The sequence below is a fragment of the Fringilla coelebs genome, assembly GCF_963513975.1.
Source record: "Fringilla coelebs genome assembly, chromosome: 3".
Taxonomy (NCBI): domain Eukaryota; kingdom Metazoa; phylum Chordata; class Aves; order Passeriformes; family Fringillidae; genus Fringilla; species Fringilla coelebs.
The window spans coordinates 102,734,869-102,754,383 of NC_140030.1; the positions used below are offsets into that span (position 1 = coordinate 102,734,869).

The 19,515-nt window shown below is 40.5% G+C and overlaps 1 protein-coding gene across 1 annotated transcript in view; it reads right to left on the bottom strand.

The window, feature by feature from the left end:
- Positions 1-19,515, bottom strand: part of FSHR (follicle stimulating hormone receptor) — a gene marked incomplete at both ends in the record, with an annotated part of 78,112 nt that overhangs the window by 46,885 nt on the left and 11,712 nt on the right. Inside the window, one exon of the mRNA XM_084202298.1 lies at positions 2,432-2,503. Within this exon, the coding sequence (XP_084058424.1) occupies positions 2,432-2,503 (72 nt within the window). The remainder of the gene's footprint in view (positions 1-2,431; positions 2,504-19,515) is intronic.

Consider the following 19,515-nt stretch of genomic DNA (forward strand, 5'->3'; position numbering starts at 1 on the left):
CAACCTCCTTTCAGGAGATGTTCTGAGGATAACCAGTCTTCCTGTTAAAGGCTGAGGCAAAGAAAGCATTAAGTACCTCAATTTTTTCCTTGGTGCCAATGTCTCCCCCTTGGTCTACTAAAGGAATGAGATTTTCCTTGGCCCTTCTTTTTTCGTTAAAATATTTATAAACCCCCTTTTGTTTCCTTTCACAGCAGTGGCCAGATTGAATTCTAACTGAGCTTTTGCCTTTCTAATTTTCCCTCTACATGCCCTAATGACATCCTTGTACTCTTTCTGAGTTGCCTGACCTTTCCAAAGGTCATAAACTGTTTTTTCCCTGGGTGGCTGTGAAGGCTCTGTGTTGGTCTGCTTCCCCAACAGCTCACCTTTCAGCCCATAAAGACAACGCTCTGTGCCTTTAAGATCTCTTTCTGGAAGCCTTTCTGAACTTTGTTATTCAGGACCCTTTCCCAAAGGACTCTCTGAACCAGTGTCCCAAACAGGCCAAAGTCTGCTATGCCCAAGATGCCATCTGACCATCACATTTCCAACTTGCAATCAACTGCCTCATTCCCTAGGGATGTTTACAAAGAGCACCATTTCCCTCCAAATTCTGGGCTTTAGCACCCACCCTGTTCTCAGAAACACACCTAGGAATGATGTATTAATGATGAAAATCACGAGTGCAGCTATGCTGAACTGAAGAAGAAGCTGTTTTTCTTCAGTAACACGTTCAGGAAATATTGTCACTCTTCATTTTTAGCCTACTCAGTTCTAGGGGAGCACACACATACACTACATTGAAGTGTCTCATTTGTATACATCAGGCCATCCACATTTTACCATATGGAGGTATCACATTATTAATAGCTGTTTTCCTTAAATAGGCTACAGTTTGCTTAATCTTTCTTTCTGTGCATGATCTTGCAAGAGTAAAAAGGCTTTCATACAAAGGCTGTGTTTTTATATGCAAATCTATTATTTGATTATCCACTTTTTTTGTCCCTACATTATCATGAATGTTTCTGATGAATGTTTTATGGGTTAGGTTTAGGATTTGTGAGCTATTTCAAATTTTATCTGTTTGCTATATCATCTGCAAATACCACAGTTTTGTTGATGTTGATTGGTCTCATTTGCATATTTATCACACTTTTATTTTCAAGGAAATTTTGCTATAAACTGACTGTCCCCATTTCTCCACCATGTACTACTAGTAGATGGATATATTTTCAAGTTGAGCCCATTTCCATATATAATTTTTTGGTTGACAATAAATCACCACTTAGAAGCATCCCATTCAATGCCTTCACACACATCTGACATATGGTTTCTGAGTAATTAAAGATAACAGAAGCAGCTCACAATGCACTTTGCAGCCCACTTCACAGTCCAAAGTGCTCAATGATTTTCCATAAGGACGAGGCTAAAACGAACCCTCACCACCTTCTTGCTAAATCCCTTATTCATGCAAGAGCATGAGGGAGAAGGGTAGGAACGATGCAGAGAAATGTCCTTTGGAGTTCTGCCATTGCACACACAGCCCTGAAAAAGGTACTGCATTTTGAGTGCTTTTCCCCACTCCCACTCCCACTGCTCTTGGGTGAACAGCCTGTTTGTGATCCTCTCCTGTCAGGGTGCAAGTGCTGTTCTGTTCCTATGTCATTTGCCCATATATGAAATACTTCAGAAATATCACACAGGAGGCAGAATAGTTCAGGTTGGACAGTGAGGGTTATAATTTCTGGTGCTAGCACCAGCTAAGCCATAGATTTTCTGTTGTTAAAGAAAAGTAGGAAACGTTACACAGGGTTTTCCCTTCTAGTGGTGGAGCTGCAATGCCTCCACAATAGCATACTAATGAATGTAAGATACATCTGTTCATCAAAGGTGCTCATAATTGTACCTCCAGGCTGATCACTAAAACTCACAGAAATTAGCTGCTTACACTCTTTGTGTACTAAGATTTTTGGATCTATCACCTGTAAGAAAATTCTCTCGCGCATCCTGCCAGCTGCCTCTGAACACGCACAAAAAAAATCCTATTTAGTTAATTCATTAGTGAAAAGAGAATTAGCTGACCTATTATTAACAGGAGCTCTTTCCTCCCTAATCTTTCCAACTTCTTCATTCCAAAACTCACAAAATATTCAGTTTCCTGTCATCTTCTGCTATGGCACTGCATTTATTAACTGCAATGACACTCCATGCTCAACCAGCCCTTTGACTGAAGACTGCCTGGTTGCTGATATGAAAATGTATTTATGACAACATTGTTCTGGAAGGTGCCAATAAAAAAAGCATTCCATTTTTTCTTTAACCAGAAAGATAAAACTAAATGAAGCTCAGTGATAGGAACTTGCTCAGAGGCTGTAAAAGGAGTTGCAATCAGAAAGTGCTGCTTGGAGTAAAATAGTTGTTTCCTAGTAAATATTAACACAATACATACATTTTCTCTAGGTCAACAAGTCCTGTGAAAGCTCCTTTGGGAATGACTCTCATCTTGGTGAGGACAAATCTCCTGAAAATAGAGAAAACAGGGTGATTATTTACTATTCACAACACAGGACTGTGCAGTAGCCTTGCCAGCACAGGAGAAGCCTTTCTCACAGGCACAAGGATGGTCTCCTGGCTGAAGGCTTTGGCATCTAAATACTGCTGGAACATCCAAAATTACAGCACAGCACTGGGACTCCTCAGGGGAAAAAGCATCATTAGTAGCTGCCATTTCCCTTTTTACTACAGGAAGGGATCCAGACTTGCAGCTTCTCTGTTTGCTGAGAGGGAACAGCATCTTTTTCACGTCAACTGCTCTTTTGAGTGATGCTCAAGCACAGGATGAAGCACCCCTGTGGAGCCAGACTGGGATGAGGGGCTTACTCAAGGCTGTAAAGTGCTCCATCCATGCTCATGCAGGAAAATTCCTTGACCTGCTTGCTGCACAGATAATTTGAGGAGTCAGTTACTGTCTCTCATCATTGCAACTTTAATAACTTTATGGCTTCTCACAGTCTCTCTTCTAATTAGTTGATAATGTGCCACAAAATTGGGACTTTGAAATACTCGATCACACATGCACCAGGACAAAATTTTTATCATTTTTAAAGGTCACAGAAAATGCTTTATGAAGAAAACCCATTTGAAAAACCCATTTGAAATATTTGAAGTGTAAGGCTTTTTGTTAACTTAGAGTCATCTCCTTTAATCTCAATAAACAAAAAGAAAACTAGAAAACTTCTGATAGAACTCTGGAAATGTTATATAGCGTTTCTAATACTCCTCAGAGAAATAAGGTGTCATTTGCATGATTGTTTTCTTTCACACATGTAATCATTGAATAGAAGCTAGCACAAACAAATGCATATATTATCATGACCTGCTCATTACAAGCCATCAGATAATATTGGTTGCATTGAGAGACAGTTGTTAAAAAGTGGGTTTTTTTCCTTATTTAAAAAAAAAAACACCCACCCAGTTTACACACATGGACACATTACATTCATACATCACACTCTGGGATTCAGATTCTTAGTCTGTTTTTCTGTGGAAGTAGAGATGAGTTTTTTTCTGCATTACCTTGGAAGTCTTTTTTTCCAGTGAGCATATCTGCCACACCACCCCTAATTTTCAACATCTCAGAACTGGTTTTGCATGGCTTTTTGGGATCACCTTTCAGCTCATATGCTGTCTCATTGTAAGGTCTGCAGGAGGACAGAAATGGGAATTCAGCCTGCTATTACCCGCTGTGCAGTCCTGCAAATTTTAACACAATGCCTCAAAACTAGAGACTTACTTCCTTACCATCCACATAAAGTATTCATGCAATCCTCATCTATGTTTTATTTCAGATGATTAGCTGAGAATTTTCATGGGAGATTATCATGTTTTAATCAGAATTTTAGGGGGAAAAAACCTATTATTCTGTCAGAGTACCAATGTGACAAGTTCACATTTTTTAATTGTAGGTCTTTAATAGAATCTACCCTCTCATGAGTTAATATTTACTTAAGCAGGAGAAAGTCAATGCACACCTCACCTAGTTCCAGAGATGTCATAGTGATTACACCAGGAGTGAACTTGGTCCCACACTTTTTTCAGACATTGAAATTTATGGTATTCTCAGTTGTGGAAGATGATGAAGTCAATTTGGTATTTCATTATTCTTGTGCTATCGTTAATGTAAATCAGAAAGAGCTTCAACACACTGTCACACAAGAATTACAGTATTGAGATCATTATGCAAATGTTAGAAGGATAAAAGAGCTTCCAGAAAAGGCCTAACCTGGATTAGGCAATTTGTAAAACCCGACTGAAAATGGGGCTGGCGTAATGCATGCAAAGCTGTGGCTGTGCTTTCAGAGTGCTTGGGTACAATGGATCCTTGCAGAACACCCAGCAGGCTTAGTGCTACAAAGCTGAACCATCAGGAAACCCTTTAACTTTGATCTGCTTTGAAATCTCTCTCAAACTCTGCTTTGTAGAAATGCACGCCTAATTTCTGAGCCCTAAAAAAAGGGCTTTGTCTGAAAAGCCAGTCATCATTTTTTTATGGCAACGTGCTGAAATGAATCCTCTCTCTGCAGGCACAGGTCATCAGGACATTTGCAATTTCTAATTAAACGCTGGCCTATGCTGTGCTTCACCACAACAAGAAATTACAGTCTGATACAGAAACTAATGAAAAGAAGGGAACCTCATTCATAGATGGGGTTACTGATATGAGAAAAGCCACATCTGCATAAAACTAGAAATCAGACCTTGAGTTTCTTTGTTGAAGATGCTGATATCCTGTGTTAATAAGGTGCCAGAATTCAGGGTCCACGTGTCTAATGGCCTGAAGCAGTTAAAATAGAATTGAAGTTTAATAGCTGAAATCTCATATTCTACTTAAAAAAAATTAAGGTTAATTGTTTTTCAACATCTCTGTGTGAGCTATAGAAAGTCAGACTTAAAGGCATAACTAACAGTGAAAATTAGGATCAGCTACTCATTGAAGTATCAACTGCATAATGAATAGAATCTATTATAACTAGCCAAATTCTCTAGTGTCAATAAATCTCACCAATTAGTCTCCAAGAATCAATCTGTACTTAACATGAGATACTGGCTGTTCAGGACCAATTCTTTCTGAGGTACATGGAGAAAATAAATGGAAAGCATTTCCTAGGTTTTGTTTCTGGGACTATTTTAGGGTCAATTAAATGAATACAGCCCACCTTTGCTCAAGCATGTTTCATGTCAAGAGAAGAAAATAAAAAAAAGCTTCCTTTAAAAAATGTGTACTTAAGACAGAGATGCAGTGTGTGGTCCTAAAAATTTATGTTGGCACTTAGGTACCAGAAAGGAAAGCACTGAAAGCCTAAACATTCAGTGAATGGTGTGGAATTGAAAACCCAGAGCCAGGTGCCCCACACAAGGCATGAGAAAGTCCCAGAAAGGACTCCAGTGTTGGAGCCACCAAAAACTTCACAAATGACACAGCAGGAAGCATGGAGAAGGAGAAAAGCCCCAGATGGTCACGTGGTTATCCTGCATTGTGTGAAGGCAATATACATGGCTGGAAATAGAAAAATGGCAATATTAACTATTGTTATTCACTATGGAAAAGGATAGATTTCAGTCTGGCCCATTGCTTCAATGATATCCAGGAGAAGTTTCTAAATCCTGACATAAATATCTGTTGAAAGTGATTCTTGAGGAGTTTATTGGTAGGGACTGACCTGTCTGCTCCAGTTTTACAATCACACTCATACTTTCTATGTTTCTCTGGACTGAACATACAAAATTCCCACAGCTTTTTTCCATTTCTCATTTTTAATTGTTTTACATATCTCTATTGTATCTTTTTGTTTGTCTTGTGAATGGATGTGAGTAAATTCCTCTACTATGATGCTGCTAAAAAAAAATGTTGCAACTTAAAGCTAGACCTGTCAAGATGAGGGCAGAACTATCTCCTATAGATTTGTTTATTTATATTGGACATTTAAACCTGATGTTTAAAACAGCAGTATCTTTGTTAATATGAAGCCACTGACACAGATGACTTGCACTTTATACCCTTATGAAAAGCAAACAATAGAAATGCATCTTGATTTTGCATGGCTGTGTCCAGTATCACAGAAATATCACAGTGACAGATTAATCTCAAAGCCTGTAGAGGACATGATGCAAAGAACAGAAATCAGCAGATACTGCTAAAGTGTTCTGGAATAAACCTCTAACATTTCCAGTTATGAAGAGATTTATTGATCTTTTCTTAAAATAGAGTCTTCTTCAGCTGAAGTAGTTCAGACAGGCAGAGAATAAGACACGAAGGAAAAAAAAATCTTCAGAAAAATTAATGCTTTCTCATGCAGCCCCACATGATTCCAGTGACAGAAAGGAGATTGACCTCTTCATGAAAGGATGGAGGACTGGATGTCATTATTCAAATGTCTGATGCTCAAGGTATGGGTGATTAAAAAGGCTTGTTAAATTAGAAGATAAAAAAAGAGGACCTATACAGGTAATTTCTGCTAATTGCCTCTGAAAATAAGTGCAAAGGAAACCTGTGGAGTGAAGCCAATGTAGCTACACTGTGTTTGTGAGGTTTGCCATTTGTGTCTGGAATCATGCATTTTACACATTCATCAGAAGAATTCTCAGACCCTGGTCCCACAAGTTTTTCTTGAACAATTAATATGGTGCTCTTTGGCATAAATTTTCCACCAGAACTTGCTCCCACACTGTTTTTTCATCCTTGTGTCCCCTCCTCCCAGCCCCATTTTTGGCAAAGGCCTCCCCCTGCCACTATCAATAACCTTGCACAACAAAGAACTGCACTGATTATCAGAAATTGGACTGGTTAAAAAAAAAATAAAAGAATTTCTGCATCATAAAGCCTGGCTGAATTTAGGTCTTTCAAAACACTCGTTAAAACACATTTCTTAGATCTACTTAAGTCACACACAGTTAATCAGAAAAGTGTGTGCATTGTAGAATTATCTTCTCTGCCTCATGTAAATTGCAAATTCTTGACGTTAAAATGAGCTATATCAAGCAGATACTATAAACTTTATAACTTAAAGACCAAAGGAAAATAAAATAAAAAGCCAAAAAGATTCAGTGACCATAATGCTAAATCACCAACTTTGATTCCAAAGAAAAAAATGCGATAGGATTTTGAAGAACATTTTTACTTTAATCTCTGAGCTAATAGACTGATGCTATCACCTTCTAATCCTCTGCAGCAATGTGCATTTTGTCAAACAAAGATTTACAATGAAATTTAATTTACTCTCTCTAATTCTTTTTGGTTGTTTCTTTGTTGTTTCTTTGTTTTTACTTCTTGCTTTGGAGGTTCCTGCACGAGCAACAGATGAATTTTTGCTTTACATCAGGGGAAGGCAAAATGATTCTATGACCTATTTAACGTGCTCTTGATTAAATGCACAAATCAACAAGAACCTGCATCCTGGTGGGGCGTTTTTTTTTATGTTTTTGCTTGATAAGTCAATATAACAGTGAAGGACTATTTTGCTTTTCATGCTGTAATAGGAGACAAATAGATACTGCAGACCACATCCCAGATGGTGAAAATCAATTGATCTGTGTCACTTTGGCCCTAAACTTCTGTCCTAATTCTCACCAGAATGAATAATGAGATTCCTTAGAGCTGAATGCGATTTAATTTAAATTTATGAAGAACATTTGTAAGCCTCCAGCTCACTGAAATGGGTTCACACCGTCCTATGACTTCACTGTGACTAGGGCCTGGTTCTAGCGAGCATCTCACTGGGAAGGGGCAGATGCAGATATATCTGAACATTAAAGTATTTCTCCTACTCAGCTGCTTAAGTGGAAAAACCTCTGGAATCTATTAAGTAGGTTGTAGGTGCTTTCAGACAAAGCTATGTTTTCCCTTTCCTAACAACAGGCAGAGAGAAGTACAAAAGTCATAAATTGGATGCTAAACATCAGGCTTCAAAACCCATCAAGCTAAATGCAAAAAGATTGGGTTTATTTGCTTTTTGGTTTTAAAGTCTTTAGAGTGCATTCATATCATGCTGCTAAGCTATTTTCAACACTCATGAGGCTTTAACTTAAGAACGGGAAAAGATTTGTATTAGACACCTCAATCCCATGGGATTCTGAAGTAGGGACTTTGTAAGGCTGGGTAAAGCAGGATCATGAGGAATGACACAGGCAGTGACAAAAACATCTCCCACCATCCTGCTGGCTCATCTTTTCAGGGAGATATGGCATTATATCTTAAGAGAAACCCAAAGCCAAGCAGAATATTTCTCTAATAATGACTATTCATGTAACTACAGATTCATTTCAAAGAGCGGACCCTGATAGCTCAGGCACACTTGAATAATGGAGGAAGAGCTTTGCAATTCATTTGTTCAACTGAGACATGATCCATGGATTTGAGTGTCTGAGAGGCCCCACTTCATACACATGTAAATGGATTTATGAGAGAAAGAGAATAATCCCTTGCTAACATGCACAATCTGGATTGAAGCATCTGATCACTGCATCCACCTAATGTGCTTAAGTCAGCTCCTCATCCCTTTTAAATGCCTGTGGAAGAAGTTATCTAGACAGTGCAGCTGGTTTATTCCTCTTGTGGGATAATAAAAGCTGGTAAAGGTGAGGATTCCAAGGAAAATCTAGGCAATGCACGTTTTATGAAGAAGACAGAAAACGTAGGGTTAATCTGGGAGGGAATGTGTCCTCCTTTCAGAAAGGCTACTTGGGAATTGCTTCAGGTCTAGGGGTGATGTAAAGGGCATCTATGAGAAAGAAAAAATTTTGGTTTGTGAGCTATTAAATAAAGTATTGTACAGACAAAGTAAATACAATTAGAACTGCGTTGATAAAATTATTTGTGATGTCCATCTGCTTTGCAGGTCTGATTCTAAAAGGAATAAGTGCAGCAGCTGATGAAAAATCACTTCTTAATCTTTATCAGGCCTCCCATAAAAATCAATTTCCTTTCCTTTTTGGAATTAGATTAAAAGGATAATTAATAGTACTGATTGCACTCCTATTCTAAATTTAGTTAACACTTACCCAGTGTAATAATGCCCCCCCAGCCACAAAAAGCTGCAGGGAAGCATTTCAAGATCACACCCCCAATGCCCTGTGGGCTTTTCACTTGCAGAGTGCCCACAACACCGTGGCATGGATAACAACATGCCTGTTTTCTCAGCAGAGCTGTGATCCTGCTCCCACAGGCACACAGCAAATTTGCTGTGGGATTTGTTTTTCCCCGAGGACCCTGCTTAGGTCAGCTAATTAATTGTCCACAGTGCCCAGAGGCAGCTAACAGCTGATAAGGAGAGATAAGGAAACAGAAAACTGTTGAGAAAAAAAAAACCAAACCAACAAAAACCCAACAAAACAACCAAGCATCTAAAAAACTGTAAAAGTGGTCAAGCAATGGGCTTGCAAAGCTTACTCTCCCTCCTCCCTGAGTCGGTTTTCCAAAGCCAAGGCATGTTTAGTCTCAGCACTGATACCCTTTTCATTTCTGGACAAAGCACACACTGTCCTCAGTAGCGCTGCCTCATCCCCCGCGGCACTGCAGATAGCTTCCTCCTGAGGTCACACGTGCAGCCAGTTAAAAATAAAGCTCCAAGATGCTTTTAAATAGCTCTGCTCGAATGGGGTGGGAGGAATCTGGATACGGAGGAACAGGAAAAAAAAAGAGAAAATGGCAAAATTCCCAATCAGAAAAAGGAATCCAACACTGAGACTTTGACTGGTTAATGGTAATGAAATAACTACTTACTGTAGTTATTTCAGTGTATTTAGGTTGGGTTGATTTACACTGAGGCAAAGCTGGAGATGCACAAGAGTTGTGATTATTCAGACCGGGTGCCTGTGTGTGTTAACTGATTTTGTAAAGTCCCTGACAATCAATTTTGTTGAAGATTTAGGTGCAAGTAGCAGCAGCTACACGATGTCATCAGGTGAAGCAGGCAAAGCAACGCTGTCTTGGCAGGAAGGATCTCCTCCCTGCTTTAAGCTTACCCAGAGCTGTGGCAAAGCAAAGCTGGAGCTCTGGATTCCTCTACAGTATACACACATACGGACAAAAAGGGCACAAATTGCAACAAACAAGTCCTCTTTAGGCCTCTGAGCAGAAATCACAGTTATCATGTTTGCATCTGGGAAGAGTTTAACTGCTTGGAATGAGTTACCACAAAAAAGGCCAGCAGTAAGCTTGAAAGCACAGCTAAAATTGCTTCTATTAACGTCAAAGGCATGCTGTGAAAAGTGTTCTGTGCAAGATAAATAACACCAGTGAATGAAGTTATCCTGTCCTGGTTACAGAGAGCCAGGAAATAGTGATTGCTTTATTTTTACAAATAGCTATACTTTTATTAGTTTTGATTATCCTGTAAGACACTATGCTACTTTTAGAAGAGCCCATCCTTGTTCCTCACAGCTCACTCACAGGGGCCTTTGAGAAATGTACAGCATGTGATGAATGTACAGCTTCCTTAAAACCTGACCTTGATATCTGCAACCATCTTTATGGTGAGGAGGAGCCATTAAAAATTCATTCACTCTGAGTAACATTCTTGGTGTTACATCTATTTATGTTAATAGCTCTAAATTAATATCTCTGCATATTTTCCTAACAAAAGGAGCATTGTACAAGTACTGGGTATTTTGTTCTTGCAAAAAGAATGTTTCACTTTGCGTTCTTTCCCATGGGCAGCTTGTCAAGGCAAATACAGTTCTGGAAAATGTCCACAGTTCAATCAGATGGGAAGATTTTTAGGTATTGTCTTCACAACTTTCTTCCCCTCTTTTGATGCAGTGCAAGAATAGCCATCCTGCTCGCACACAGCCAGTCACTTAGACTCTTCCTGTCCCAAGAATAAGTCAGAAAAGATCTTACTTCACAGCAGGGAGAGAACTGGGGTTTGTTCACTGCCTGAGGTCGTACCCAAAAGGTGACAAATGTTCTTTGCGTGTGGTGTCTCTGCCTCTAAGACTTCGGGACTTTCTATGTTGGCAGGCTCACCATACGGGATGTTATTTTTATGGACTGAGACAAATCCTCCAGGGACAAAATCCCTTCAGTTCTGAGTTGGGTTAGGAAAGGTAAAAGAGAAAAGGAAGCTTTTCTGCAGAACTTCTTGCTGAATCATCGCTGGATACCAAACCACCAAATTAATAATTTGTAACTGTGTCAGTTTATCTTGATAAATTCATTAGAAACAGCTAGAGTGCTTTTTATCTTCTTTCCCATCCGTATCTTCATAGGCACTATACCTATGCTGCTTCATGGGACACAGCTGAAATATCCCAGAATATTAATGAAAGAGAAATGAAGAATATTAATGAAGAGAAAGACACTCACTGCTACATTCCCTACTTAGCACACAGTCTAATAAGTAGCAGGGTCCCCACCAAATATTTGGATTAATTTGGATACATGCAAAGGCTTGTTTGGAGTTGTAATGAGATATCAGATACTCCCAGTGCCAGGGCAGTCAGAAACCATTTAAGAAGCAGCACTGAGACACTATACTCCTCTTTCCTATCTGAATATAAGCTCTGCAAAAGTAAACATTCTCTCTGCTATCTACTATGTGCTGTGTTTTCCAAAGAGCAGTGTGAGTGTCAAACACAACTAACTCCACTGGAATTCTTGGGAAAACAGCCTCTCTGGGAGGAGGGGTCCCAGAGGCAAACAGCACCTACCCTGCTCCTCCCAGGGCACCAGCCAGACGTGTGCTGACACAGCTCTCCTGAAGTACAGAAATGTACTGGGCATGTGCCCCATGCTCCTGCTTCTCTGGCACCGTGGCAAGTGGAGAATTTACCTCTTTTTAACGACTGAAGCACACATTTAAATTTTAAATGCTTAAGTTTTGAAATAACACTAAAAGTGATAAAAAATCCCCAATTTTGGTCACTCCAGCTGCATGCAAAAAAGCAAATCTCCTCTGGTCATACCTTCCTCTGATCTGAATCTCTGCTGAATCTTTCAGGGGTTGGTTCTTGGAATTGCTGCTGCATGTGAAAGGGGGTGAGCCACAAAGCACACTGAGAATGGGAGAAGCCATGAGATTAAAGTGAGCAACGGGTTCCTGTAATTGTAAGAGAGCTCACAGCCCTCACAATTTAATGCACTTTGCGCATTTTATTCAGGTCCTGTAAAAATTCCTGTTCACTGCCACTGCTCAGCACACACTCCCATGTCACTGGTCCTCTTCCCAGTCACAGAGCTCCCAAGTGAAGAACTTTTCTCAGCTCATCTCTTGGAGATTGCTGAGGAAAGCAATCACAGGGATATCAACTGCAGGTGCCTGCACTCTTCTAATATTCTCCTGCACTCTCCTGAGAGTATCTCTTCTCCCTCGCAGTCTTTCTCTGTTATTGAGGTCCCTTCCCCACAGACATCACCAATTTGATAGGGAATGAAAAAGCAAGAAATTCTCCTTACTTCTCCTTGTACAAAACAAAATAAATAATTACATTTTCCTATTATTTTAGCAGAAATTACCTTGCCACTGCAAAAAAGCTGAATTTATCTATCTACCTTCCGTTACCCATGGATTTATTTTCACATATTAAGATGATGCTCCTGACTAAATATAGCATGGCAGCTAGTGTGCCACTATCCTTAAAAATACTGACTGTACTATTTCCTTTAAGACTGACAGGTCCTTTCCCAGTAACACACAGGACAAAGCCTGCACTGTTGTCAAGCATGGATCTTTATTGTATCTGAAAGTGAGTAGTATTGTTTCAGAAAGAGGCCACCTCGACCACAGTGGCAACTGAAATGCTGGGTTGTGTTCAGAATAAAGATGTGTTTGCTGCTTTCACCTTCAGACTGCTTCTCAAATATGAACCCTCCCTAGAGCACTTAAAAATAATAAACATACATGGTCCTCCTAAAAAAGGGTGATAGAAGAGTGAAATAGAGATGGGAGAAACTTGACCTGCTCATGGCACAGCTGCAGATTATGGAAGACCTCTAAGAAAGAGTTTAGCAGTTATGCCTGGGAAAATATATTCTTTGCAACATCTAACCTCAATGGATGAGACTTCTGCCCCCTTCCTACACACCCTTCCATCATATTTCTTGATTTGACTGTGACATCAGCTCTCTAAATGACTGTGATAGGCATCTCCTTGCATAAAACAGGGTAAAAAAAGGCATGTGGATGTGGCACTTGCTGATACGATTTAATGCTTTCAGCACCTCATTCAGACTCCTATTTCATTGCACAGAACTGGCTCCACGAGACACCACCAAAAATAAATGTGCCAAGGACTGTTCAGCATACCTTAATAATGGAAATATTAAAAGACTGTTTCGGCTCTCCACAAATTCTTTTCCTGGGTAATTTTGATAATCTTTGTAAATCAGGCCAGTTGAACTGCCAGTGCAAAGTCTCAAGTTGTCCCTTACTCCTCTCCCAGGCCCTCTTTGGGAGGTGGACTGGAAAGCAAATTGAGGTTCATAATCCTCTAAATGCTTAAGGGTTTTGTGTCACTTGTTTGCTGCAGTCTTTTTCTGAAACTTTCCCTTCTCTACTGTAAAAACAGAGGGTGCAGTTCTGATCCCTTGCATCTCAAAAAGTGTATTGAGCATTGGGAAAGGTAAAGAGGAGGGCACTAATGCTGACCAAAGACATGATGTGACTTTTGTAAGAGGAATAACCAATTTACTTTTTGGCATGGAAAGATTAAAGGGATTCTAGAGGTCCACAGAAATCCTGGAGAGGGTGGACAAGGACAGATGCTTCAACACAAATTCCATGGGCTGGAATTATTTGGAGGTTGGAGTGCTGTGTTAAAGTATCTTTAATTCTTCTCTGATTCTTAAGCAAGCCTTAGCAGCTCCTAAGACTCCCTGTAGTGCATAGGATGCTTGATTCACTTCCAGCCACAGCTGATATTGCAGGGAGAGAGCAGGCAAAGGAAGGGGTCCCTTCCTACAGGGGCTAAAACTTGCCATGATCTGCCTTTGCTGAGCTGTAACCCTGCCTGGAGACCCAGGGATAAGGAAGTGGAAACTGGGAATAGCACGGCCTCAGCTGGAGCTGATGGGTCAAATTTGAGTTGCTGACCCTTTGCAGAAGATGCCCTGTGGGCTATACAACATCTCTGTGAAGGTTTGGGGCAAGATTATGTTGTAAACAAGCTGTGGGGAGTTTCTTTCTTACTGCATCTGAACAGCTGTGGTTTTGCTTAAATGTTGGTTATAGCGAGTATGCCATCAATAATCTACCTGTGGCTCCCAAGTGGAAACAAAGATAACTTCCTAATGCACTGCATAAGGCATTTCTAACCTACAGAGTTATATTCAGCAACACTGACTCCATCTTGCTGTGCCCATATTGATTCTGAAGCAAAGCCCAGTGTTTTCAAAGCCAGACCGAGGCATCAGAGGATATTACTCTATATTACCTTGTGCCTGTTTCCTTCATGACAATATCAAGGCTTATGTTTTGCCTGATTGATTCCAGCTGATAGTTCTGACATGCTGCAGAAGAAATTGCAGGCTTTAGACTGGGAGGATGACCAAGCAGACCTCAGCATGAATTAGGAACTGACTATGGGGCTTTTTTTTTACAGTGGAAAGAATACACTACAGCAGCAAACACTGAAAGATGCAGTGGGCACAATATGCAGTCCCTGCACAAGCTGGACACTCAGAGAGCTTTGAACCAGCCAAATAATTTGGAGGTTAAAGATTTAAATAATTGTCTTAAACTGGGAAAAAGAAGGCGCAATAATATCTAACAAAATGCACCTGCAGTAAATAAAATACCACAAAGTCACTAAATGCTGATTTTGCCCAGAAATTCAAAGCCAGCTTGGTGCTGAAAAGTGTCTATCTCCTTAAGGTTCCTCTTTGAATCTGTTTGGAACAATAAGGGCTTCATTCTATTTATCTAAGTCTGAATAAAGATATTTATATTTAGAGAACTATTAACCAGCCCTTAGACAAACCTGTGCTTGGCAGGAATTACAGGGAAAAAATTTCCTCTGCTGGCCCTTAGTTTAGGAACGTGGTGACTCCCATGAACTCCAAGATGGCAAGATTGAGTGCTTTTAAGCAAATATTTTTTTTTTTCTAGCATAAAGGTAGCGTTTTGATTTAAGACAGTAGAGAACAATACACAGTAGGCCACCTTCTGAACAAAAACCTGCATGAAAAAGAGTCAGGTAACTTTCCTGACTTCATATATCAGAAAAAGGAATCTAAGCATCCCTGCTTGCACTGGAGGTGTGAAACAAAATGCCTTTTTTCTCAGACAGAAACAGAGAACCACCCCCCCCCAAAAAAAAAAAAACCAACCAAAAAACCAGAAACAGAACAGAACTCTGCTTGAAAACAAAGTGAAAATAAATCAGCAGTGAATGGATTAGCTTCAGATCAGACTGCCTGGAGCAGCCTGATCTGGAACAGCAGAGCACTCAGGGCTTGTGTTTTTTAAATTAGTTTTAATAAATAGAATCAATAGCTCAGATTATGAAGAAGAACAAAAGCCCAGATCAAATCGATCAAGGCTGTAGCTTATCATTATAAGCCAAGGGGTGTCTTCTCTTGTCTGAATGTGATAAGATGGCAAAAGAATCCACTTGCAGCTTTTCAGTATCTCTCCCAGAACAGCTGTACACAGAGCTGGATACTGAAAATACTCCAGGTTATCCAAACATAAACACAGACTCCCTTTCCTTTTCCCCAGAAGGAAAAAAACCCTCCAAAATAATAAATAAAACCCCAAAATAACAATTTTTCCCCTGAAGATAAATGTAGGAATTTACAGGGAGGACAGAACTAAACAGATAAGCAAGCACCAAGCATCCTGCATTATATATAGCATTTAATGCTCAGGTGAAGAGATTCTTGGTCAGATCACTGGAAAAGTCTATTTCCATGGAGTAGGTTAGGAAAGGGTGTTGGAGAACACAGAAGTTCTCTCTAACCCCAGTGCTCAGCCAAGGGTTATCCACTGCAGGGGAACAAGGGAGGTGAATTAACTTCAATCAGACTTTGGGCAATGGGAGGGGATAGGTGCACACAGGCACCTTGTTATCCCCTTTACCCTTGTTGTTTGTTTTGTTGGATTCTTTTTTTCCAAAGGGACTTTGCTCCCGGGAAGCTGCAGTGTCTTACTGGCGGTAGGACCTGGTCACTGAGGAGCTCCCCTTTCATCACAGGGGTTTTATCCTGTGTCACCCTTTCCTCACAGGGATTTCATCCTGAATGCCCTGAGCACCTGCTCTGAGGAATAAATGCCACACAGAAAATTAAAGCACTTCAACAACCCCAGCCCCCTTTTCCTTCCCCTGCAACGAAACTTTTTGTTTAATTTAAGCAAAGTACAAACTACCAGCCCTGAATGCATTTTATCAAATATAGTAAAAGTGAAGAGGTTTTTGGCACACTGTGGGATAACACCCTAGAGGTATGAGAACAATGCAAGGTGCTGATAACCTCTGCTAACTCCCATTCATCCTCAGGTTGAAAAGCTGGCATCAGTTATGTGGGCTTTGTGCTCATGAATAGCACATAAGAGTCTTTTTCATTGTTGTGGTTGAATTATAGATAAACAGCAGAAGAGGAATAGTAATCTTGTAATAATAGAATATATGACAGATGTACTACTGAAAGTCATTCACATGCTCCAGTGGTGAGCGTGGTTCAAAGCCTATCTGGAATAGACTTCCATCTTGCTAATAAATATTCAGAGACTTTATAGTCTTCAAGGACGTAATATTGAACATCTGACAGAAAATTCAGCGTAAATCCATGAACATTTTTTATTACATTTTGATTGGAAGTAGATTCCTTAATGTTTATAGCAAGCAGTGCCTTTGCCAGAAGACACAGAACTTTCCTGGGCAAAGTACCCAGTGGTTAACTTCAAGTCCAACAAAATAAAGGAAATACCAACTATGACTTAAGCGTAGTGTAATTTATTTTCTATTCAGTGAGGAAGAATTGATTTTCCCAGCAGTGTCACTTACGCTGTAATGATTATTGCACATAAGACAACTTAAGAAAATGATGGAAAAACAAATTAGATGGGCTGCAGATCATTGGCTTATCTTGACTGCTCACCTTGAAGAGAGAGTTAGGGAAACATAAGATACAGTACCACATGTCAGGGTGCTTCAAACCCCTGTTCTCCTTCCACCTCCCTGATGTCTCATATTAAAATTTAAAAAAAACCAAACCAACATTTCCAGCAGGGATGAAACAGCACATTTTGCCAGTGTGAGGGCATCTTCTAAATGAAAAACAACTAAAACTTGCTGTGACAGAAGGTAATTAAAGGGCATAAGTTGTACAGGAACTTGGCTATTTCTAATGCTCTTATTTTATTCTAAACATCCATTCATGAGTCACATGAGAAAAACATTGCCACGACTCCTTGGCTTCTGTTAGCTGACACTTCAGTGCTGATGACCCAGTGCTAAAGCAATGCAGCAAAAAGGCTGAGCCCAATATTACAACACAATCCAAGGGAAATCAATAGGAATTCTTCCACTGATTTTTCAATATGTATTGGACAGACAATTTATTGCATGCAGAAACCTGAATAATGGGAACAGAGGTTAACCAATCAGTGGGGCAGTGATAATCTTTTCATGCTGAGATGGAATTGTCCCAATCAGAGTTTCTAACAAAAAAATGAGTTGCCCTCACATTCTTCTCTGGCGACATCCACAATCAGCCAACGTTCTGTACATTAAGTGCTGCACATCTTATCTAGCTGATAGAATTTGCTGCAAGAGGCTTGGTTAACCATGTTTGGTTTGGCTTAAGGGCAAGAAAAAATGACAGTCAGCATCAACCACTGAACCTGAAACGTCCCTGTGAAGTTTCACACTTACCCTTCCAGAATCATTACGTGTTCCCTCAGATTTGTTTCAAAGATCTGCCACATCACTCTAATTGCAGCTTCCTTGCAGAATCTCCTATCCTTTTCCTCTGTTTTACATGGCAAAAAGTCTTTTAAGTCTCAAAGACAAGTTAGCCTTGCAAAAAAATGTGAGAACGCATGGATTTTGTAGCTGATTACTTTGTCAAGAAAATGTGCTGCTAATTTAAACCCCTTGACCTGTTGGGTTAGATTCAGTGCTTGTTATTTCAGCCCTTTTGATTATTTCACCTCAATAGCCAACAATTTTTTTTTTTTTTAGTGTGACATTCATATCTATTCTTGCAAATGGATTGTTCAAAGAGTAGGTATGATTGCAGCCATTCTGTCTCACTTTCTCAGATTAAGAAATGCTTCTGGCAATGAGAAAATGAACATTTGCTCTGAGTTTGACAGTTGTAAAGGATGTTTATTTCCCAGGGCTTTGTTTACAAGGCTGCATTGTTTAAAGGAATAGTCTCTGCTGCTTTTGGACTCTCTCTCCAGCACCTTCCCCAGCTCTGTTGCCTTTCTCTGAAGTCTCTCCACCCCCTCAATGTCTCTGTGTAGTGAGGGCCCAGAACGGGACACAGCACTGGAGGTGTGACCTCACCAGTGCCAAGTACAGGGGGACACTCCCGCCCTGGTCCTGCTGGTCACACTCTTGCTGATCCAGGCCAGGATGCCACTGGCCCTCTTGGCCACCTGGGCACACTTGGCTCATGTTCAGTGCTGCCAACCAGCACCCCCAGGTCCTTTTTGGCTGGGCATCTTTCCAGCCACTCTGCCCCCAGCCTTTAGCACTTCATGGGGTGGTTGTGGTCTAAGAGCAGGACCAGCCCCTGGTCTTGCTGACCCTCACACTGTTGGTCTCAGCCCATCTATCCTGCCTGTACAGATCCCTCTGCAGAGCTTCCTGCCCTCCAGCAGATCAACTCCCATCCAGCCAAGAGTGCACCCATCCAGCCGTGGGCTGCCAGCTTTTCCAGAAGGATGCCGTGGGAGACAGCATTAAGGACTGTACTGAAGTCCAGGCAGACTACATCCACAGGCTTTCCCTCACCCTCGAGGGATAAGGGTCACCTGGCCATAAACAGGCTGGTCAGGCAGGACATGCCTGTCCCAAAGCCCTGCTGGCTGGGCCCGATTCCTTAGCTCTCCTGGGTGTGCTCACACTGTGAGCACTTGTGATCACACTCAAGGTGATCTCTTCCATAACCTTCCTGGATTGCAGGGGTTCTATTTTTTCTCCACCCTGGTCAGGGGGCTGGTTACCCTGAAGAAAACTGGTCTTACTGTCAAAGAGGCAAAAAAGAAATTAAGCATCACAGCCTCTTCTTCATCCTATATAGCAAGCATTGAAAATATAGAAAGCCACAACCAAAATATTTTCTGCCTGTGCTTATGCTTTTCGATTTTCCTATCTCCTTCACTCAAGGGTAATCTTCCAAGGCACACAGATGTTTTAGGTGATTATCCTTTATCTGGCAGAAGTAGCCTCTCAGTGAGTATTGCTATTTCAGCATGGAGATAGCAGGGAATGATTAGTGATTGGTTTGACACTGTTTTCTTTCTGGGCAGTATTTTCTATTCACCTCTTCTTCAATAAGATCAGCAAGGGCAATGACAATTCAGATGA